General features: G+C 40.1%; 1 protein-coding gene across 1 annotated transcript; it reads left to right on the top strand.

Moving 5' to 3' along the window:
* The first annotated feature begins 919 nt into the window (after nt 1–919).
* Nucleotides 920–3,620, top strand: rasd2b (RASD family member 2b). The gene is made up of 2 exons (XM_077571114.1): nt 920–1,619; nt 2,940–3,620. The coding sequence occupies exons 1-2, from the start codon at nt 998–1,000 to the stop codon at nt 3,467–3,469; spliced, it is 1,152 nt and encodes a 383-aa protein (XP_077427240.1). The 5' UTR covers nt 920–997; the 3' UTR covers nt 3,470–3,620.
* Nucleotides 3,621–7,624: the final 4,004 nt, after the last annotated feature.

Raw genomic sequence — 7,624 nt, 5'->3', positions numbered from 1 at the left:
ATCTCTCTGAGGCGAATGCTCGTGCTTCTGTCATTGCATTCTATTAGCGCACCACTAAATCGTTTATACTGTGTTGTAAATGGCAGATTCTTACCATTTGCGTGTTCATGCGGTTGATTAATAAACATACATGAGATCAGTGAATTCAGGCATTTTCTTCACATTTATTCACGACATAGCCGGACAGGAGATGAGATGAGCCTCCTTGCGTCATCTTGTCCCTCTCACTGTAAAGTTTCATTCCCCGCCTGTGGCTAATATCCATTTTTCCTCCAAAACGTCACCTCCCAAAGTTACATGACGACACCCCCATTCGTCACACTGTCATTACATTTGGTCAACCATGGTCCCCTCTCTCTGACCCACGATGGAAAAACACAGTTTTCAGCCTTTCAGGACAAAGGGTCCAATTAACACACATTCACCTACCCCCATCTCATCTGTCCTGTAGGAGACTCACCCTCTAAACATTTGAATTGTCACATCAAAACTATACTGAGTAAATTTAAGCAATTTTGTCCAATTCTAAATAGTCATAACTAAATCAAAACAGTTATAATTAAATAGAAATAAATATTCTGTTTCAATTGTCCCTTTAAGCTGGAAGTGGGAATTCAAAAAAATAAGGCATGTACATAAAATTATATATAAAATGTATCCTGCACGTTAGTAGTGAATGCTGTGTTCTCTTTACACTGATGGAGCAAAGAGTGTTGTTTATTATTCATTTATTGAGAATGAAAAGAAGTTACCATTATTGTTGCAAATAACCAAAACCCATGAGTCACTTTACTGATTTCAATCAGGTTTTCTAGCTTCAGACCATCAATCAAAAGGTCTTGCTGTATGATACCCTGATGAACAACACACTCCCATGACGCAAAAGGATCACGTGGTTGAGGCTAGAGGCCTATATATGCCCAGAACAGAGGAGTCACGGGGCCAAACACTCATCACTCTCTCTCACACACACCACGGATAGAAAATTGTTTCAAACATGGAAGTTGGGAGCATATCCGCGGGTGCACAGACGTCCTCCACCTCACACCAATTTAGTTGTCGCGTCTCCTCGGATGATTGCCAGCTCCTTGGCAGCAGAGACGCGCAAATTAGCCCTGGGTCCTCCAAAGTCCTACTGGCGTACAAAAACGCATCGCAAAACCTCAACTTGTCGGGGATCAAAGTAGGTTTGGGGATACTTAAAGTGGCCACGTCTCAACGGAGGCATGACAAGAAGACGCACGGAGACGCAGCCACGACGCAGCAGACCAACTGTGACAACACGTGCAAGAGTTCTCCACTGGACCAGCTGGCAGCCTTGCTTCTCCATTGCCATACGCGGCGACGGCAAATAGTCCACGAACCCCGAGAAGAGCACTCATTCTCCACCAAGCCTCAGAACTGTAAGCGCATAGTTGTCCTTGGCGCGCCACGGGTCGGCAAGACCTCCATCCTGCGACGGTACCTGCGAGATGGATTCGTGGAGGCGTATCAGCCCACGTCCGAGGATTTTCTCCGAAAACTGTTCCGCATACGCGGGGAAACTTACCAAATTGACATATTAGATGCATCCGGCGAGAGGGACTTTCCAGCCAAGCGGCGACTGTCGATCCTTACTGGTGCGTATTAATTATTATATTGCTGTCGCGCGTAGTAGTGTTTCACCAACAAGCCAATTAGGCACTACTGTAATCACATTCGAACCATCCCAGGCACAAAATGTCACCAAAAGCGAATATAGTGAAATAACAGGAAACTATTCTGTTGCATGAATGGTAACCGGTGCATTGCCACGTTAAGAACATTTAAATGTTTTGCCAGCTGTACGTTGCTAGCATAGATATTTAAGTACAAATATATGTCTCCTGAATAAATAAGCATTTTCAGGCAAATGAATTGCTAATTTCCGCAGCATCCATGATAACCTCTCAATGCATCCTGGTTTGACGTCGCTCGTCACTATTAAAAAAAGGAGAGAAAAAAAGAGTAATACAGTATTTACTTGAAAAAAAAAAACTAGTTAAGTGTTTTTTTCACTCAGAAATCCATGAGTAAATTTTACAAGGAAAGTTTTGAGTACATTTGACAAGTTTATATATATAAAAAAAAACAAACTCAATGGGTGACTAACAAACCCACAACCTTCAGGTTGGGAGACAACCACTTTATCACCTGAGCCATGCCACTCTTACTCTTTGCCACTGGTGTGTCCACAATGAGACCAAAAACTGGTCTTGGGGGTACAAGGATTCCACCTCAACCATTAATATACTAACACACAGCAGGCGCACCATGGCTCAGGTGGTAGAGTGGCTGTCTCCCAATCTGAAGGTCGTGAGTTTGTTCCTCAACCTTTGAATATATATATATATTTTTTTTAATAAACTGGAAAAACATACTCAAAACTCCCCTTGTAAAATGTACTTAGAGAGTTTCTGAGTGAAAAAAACTTTTTCTAGTCCGCCCCAAATATTACTCCTGAAAGAAAATGCAAAACGTATTGCTTGGCATTTGTGTAAACATATATAAAAAATAATGGCATTTCAAATGAAACATCAACAGCTTAAATGTGAACGAATGTGATTTATCCACTTTTACATATTGTAGTGGATGTGCATTTGCATTTTACACGCCCTGGCATCGCACATTGCGACCCCACAGAGTGGCCCGCCCTCCTTGTTTGAGAAGGACTGAGCTAGTGGCTTGTGGATGAGTGCAATTACACTTCTTGTCCCTTACCTTAGGTGGGAACCTTATGCCCTTGCATTTGATTAATATCACATTTATAATGACTAACTAGTTTTAAACAGAAGTTGAGGAAATATTATAGCAAGCTTTGGCAGGCCACATCAAATGACTTGTGGGGCTTTGAATTTGTTACCTGTGACGCAAAGTGTAAATTAGCCTATAATTCAAAGTGATATGTTTTTTTTTTCCAGGCGACATTTTCTTGCTTGTCTTCAGTGTGGATGACAGGAGCTCTTTTGAAGAGGTGTGCGCTCTCAGACGGGAGATCCTGGCAGCCAAATCCAAACTGACTAAATTGTCACACCATTTGACAAAGCAGAAGCTCGCTTTGGTGGTCTGCGCTAATAAAGTCGATCTCCAGCAATGTGAGCGGGAAGTCTCCCGAGCGGAGGTCCTGCACGCTCTCGGCGATAACTGCGTCTACTTTGAAACCTCAGCAAAGGACAGCACCAACCTGGAGAAAGTATTCGAGGCTTTGGCGAAGCGCGGTGGGCTCCCGGCTGAGACTGGACCCTCACAACACCGCAAAGTGTCGCTCCATTCGTACCAGGCCATGCGCACTGGTCACACTTCAGTCCAAGTGATGGGACATGATGACGCCTGCGGGCTGCTGTACCCGCTGGCCCGTAGGCCGAGCTTCAGCGCTGAGCTACGACAAGTCACTGGACCACAAAATGCATGCAAGGACGTCAAAACAAAAGAAAGATGTCAGATACAGTGAGAGATCAAATGACATAAAAGACACAACATCATTGTCTGAATGTTCCTGAATAGACAGGTGGGACAAATAAGATGACAATGGAGACAACATTCAGCAGAAAGTGCGCGCATTCTCTGTTGCATTTTATATGTAATCAGAATAAAAGTTGTGTTTTCCCCAGTTTTGAAGTCGATTATTGACTTTCAACTTGAGTCGTGTGTGTGGTCTTGTTTTTGTTACATATTGGGGCCAAAATATCGTGATTTGACAGAGTTGTGGGGCCCAGCAAAATGGTTTAGACCTCTTTTTGAAGGTCAAGACTTGGTTTTAGAGTTTAGGTTTGAATTGGGTTATAGTTGAGGTTAGGGTAAGGAATAGGGGTAGGCAATAATTTTTGATGGTTGGGGTTAGGGAAAGGGGCTTGGAAATGCATTATGTCAATGAGATGGCCCCACAAAGACAGTAAAACAAATTTGTGTGTGAGGTGTTTTTTGGGGATTGTACAGAATAGCCAACCTGTTGCCTAGCCTTGCCAATTTACAAGTAATTTTTTCCTCACAAGAGCCACTTTTGGCTTGTATGCAAATAGACCTTAGTCAACTTGACTACTCCACAATGAAGTTTAGGGCATGGTAAAAACTAGTGTTGTTCCGATACCGGTATCGGCAGAGGCCTCGATACTGCATGAAAACAGTGGTATCGGCATCGGCAAGTTCTAACAAGTAACAGGCCGATACCATTATTTCCGACACCAATATAGGACTTTGGATGCAGCATCTTGTGTTTTACTTGATTTGCTTAATTAATGTGTACACAGGCTCGCACCCAGAAACATACACATTTGAACAGGTGATCAGTCATCTGTAAACATTGAGGAGTCACACTGTGTGCTTTATTTCGGTGTCTGAAATGCACACACAGTTTGCGATATGCTGCAGTCACTCAGAGCAATTCACACCCAGTTCAGCCTTGTACAGTATTTCATTGTTGGAAAAGGGAAATGGTATTGTAATGTTTAGACTATGCCAACATATTATTGAAGACCGGCCTAGCTTTTGAGTTTTTAACTCTTTAAGATGGTCATCTGATTTCTCTCCCCCCATTTATCCGTCCATCCATCAAGCCATTCAATTAAGATGCAGGATGGGGTGCAAAAGTAGGTATACAGTTTTTATTATGAAAGAAAAATAATCCCTTTATTATAAGTCACACATACATATGCTTTATTTTCATGACTATGTACATTGTAGATTCACACTGAAGGCCTCAAAACTATAACGACAACTATGACAATTATCGAACACATTTGGAGTTATGTACTTAACACAAAAAAAGGTGAAAATAATAAAATAAATACATCAATAAATTGCCACCCTTTTCTCTGATTACTTTTTTTGCACATTCTTGGCATTCCCTCGATGAGCTTCAAAGGGTAGTTACCTGAAAGAGTTTTCCAACAGTCTTTAAGAAATTCCCAGAGTATGCAAAAAAGTAACTAACCAGAGCAAAGGATGGCTCTTTTGAAGAATCTATCATATAAAACGTGTTTTTTAAGTTATTTCACTTTTTTTTTTGTTAAATACACAACTCAACATCAGTTCATACATAGTTTTGATGCCTTCAGTGAGAAAGTACAAAGCAACCAGCCATGAGAATAAAGCAAATGCATTGAATAAGAAAGTGTGTCCAAACTTTTGGCCTGCACTGTATGTGTGATTGTCCAAAACCAGTGCACCCTGTCTCATGCCCAAAGCCAGCTGTGATAGGCTCCAGTTACTGGCTGCAACCTTAATGAGTACTAGCGCAATGGAAAATGGACGGCTACTAATCAAGAACTCATTTAATGATTGTTGAGATCAAATAAAGAAATAGAAATGGAATTAAAAATACTCCTTTTGCTTTTGTTCACATTCTGAAAACATGCATCTTAGGTACAAAATAGACTGAAATGTTTATTTTTTTCAGGACAGATACCGATACCCATTTTTAGTAATCAGTGATGCCAATAACCAATATTTGGAGCCGATATTCATTTATTTGCCAATATGGACATAATTTTTTTTTTTATAAACTCCAAGTCTTAAATTTGTTGATTTGTTTTTTTTAAATAATGTTTATTGAAGAACTTTTCAGATTTGCCAAATTTCAGAGATTTTATTTATTTATTAATTTTTAAATCTTCAGTCTTCATCTTTTTATTTTTAATTTTATTTTTTTTCTGGAGCAGTTTAAGTATTTAGGGTCAAGAGCAATGGAGAGCGTGGAAAAGAAGTGAAGAAGCATGTGCAGGCCGGCTGGAATGAGTGGAGAAAAGTGTCAGGTGTGATGTGTGATAGAAGAGTTTCAGCTAAAATAAAAGGAAAGATTGATAAAACTGTGGTGAGACCAGCGCTGTTGTTTGGTCTGGAGACAGTGCCACTGAGGAAAAGACAGGAGGCAGAGCTAAAGATGCTCAGGTTCTCTTTGGGAGTGACCAGGATGGATAGAATCAGGAACGAGTACATCAGAGGGACAGCACATGTTAAACATGTGTGCGATTGGCTGGCGACCAGTCCCGGGTATCCCCTGCCTCTCGCCGAGTCAGCTGGGTTAAGTTCCACTTCACCTTTGACCCTAATGAGAGCAGAAAGTATATCTATATACATTTCAAAATTAATTCACTGTGTATGTCAGCTGTCACATCATCAGACACTGCTGATCTCTTCCCTTAGCAGCCATAGAGCCTATGCCATAAAATGTCCTCCACCATGGTTCGGAATGCTTTTGGGTCACAAGCTGTTCCTTTTCTTCCACATATTTCTTGTGTTCCCCCCCCTATGGATTCTTCACTCATTCACTTCATTTGTCCTTTCTGGTCTTTTAGGCATTACAATGTTGTTGAGCTGTCATTTTGATAACATATTAAACCAATGTTATTACATTACATGACATTACATTAGCACATAATGTACATGAACTGCTCTTTAGTCATTGCATCCGCTTGGGTCTCTGTATGACATCCGACATCTGGTGGAAATGTTAGCATGTCAGATCATTGTGAGGGTGGTTGTGTTTGTCAACAGTCCATTTAGCTAGTTCACAGCAGCTGGGAGATATCATTCAACATAGATATGTAGACAGCCAGTCACGCAAGTATATGAAAGGGCAGCTAAATCAGAAGCAGGGAACAAGCGCATATGTAAACAAACAAGCCTGCCATCTGCCAGTGATCAACCCAGCCATCTTATTTCATTAATTAGTGCTTTTATTGTGTGTTTGCAATAGTGTATGGCCGGACAAGAAATATTATTTTCCAACTGATTTTGTTTATGGTACAATTATGTGCGATTTTTTTTAAAATCATCTTGTCAAAATAAAGGTGATGATGATGCTGTAGACTAGCGTACATAGGGGTACTGAGCAAGAGTGTTGACCTTTATGTGCTGCTTGTCGCAGAAATAGATATAATTGGGTTTTGCAACTAAAATGTATAGTTTTACTAAAAAACTGATCAACCTTTGCAGTTATCTAGGTTAAAGTAAAGGTGCTGCAGAGTACAGAGCAACATTGCTGTCCTTTACATGATGCTTATAAAACGCGGGTTTTCCAAGTCTTGGGCGCCCTCTAGTGTTAAAAACATAAATTCATTGAAATATTGCTTAATCCAAACCAAAAACAGCTAACTCATGTTTTGGTTACTGGAGAGAAAGTCACTAAAGCAAGAAAAAAAAGAAGATGTTTGTGTGTGTTGGTGTGATATTAGATGATAGATGTTGCTATTGTCCTACAAACCAGTGTACCATCAAAAGTACCGTAATGATTTAAAAGTAAGGTGTTAGCATGGTGGAGTTATGAGTGAAAGCAAGGCACAGAAAAAAAAAAGTGTTTACTTCCAAAAACAAAACGGCAAAGAGGACATTTGGAATTTTAAATAAAATAAAATAATAATAATAACAACAATAATAATAATAATATTCAAAGTAAAAAAGAAACTAAGATAAAACTGAACATGACATGACGATGCAGCAAACGCAATGAACTGACAAGAACTGGACAAGACCAGAGAACTAAATACACACAGAACACAACTCACAAGAAAACATGACAATTAAATTACATTATTAAAACTTGTAAGTGTGTTCAACGTTTCATTTTGAGGTACAACAGTTACAGTGGTGTTGTTTGTAGTCATATATT

This window comes from Vanacampus margaritifer, chromosome 7, assembly GCF_051991255.1.
Source record: "Vanacampus margaritifer isolate UIUO_Vmar chromosome 7, RoL_Vmar_1.0, whole genome shotgun sequence".
In the NCBI taxonomy this organism is placed as follows: domain Eukaryota; kingdom Metazoa; phylum Chordata; class Actinopteri; order Syngnathiformes; family Syngnathidae; genus Vanacampus; species Vanacampus margaritifer.
This window is presented reverse-complemented; position numbering and strand designations above follow the sequence as displayed.

Bases quoted from the DNA above. Each gene is read 5' to 3' on its own strand.
- rasd2b (XM_077571114.1), top strand. From the start codon at position 998: ATGGAAGTTGGGAGCATATCCGCGGGTGCACAGACGTCCTCCACCTCA. The intron at 1,620-2,939 runs GTGCGTATTAAT...TTTTTTTTCCAG, and splicing joins GCGACTGTCGATCCTTACTG to GCGACATTTTCTTGCTTGTC.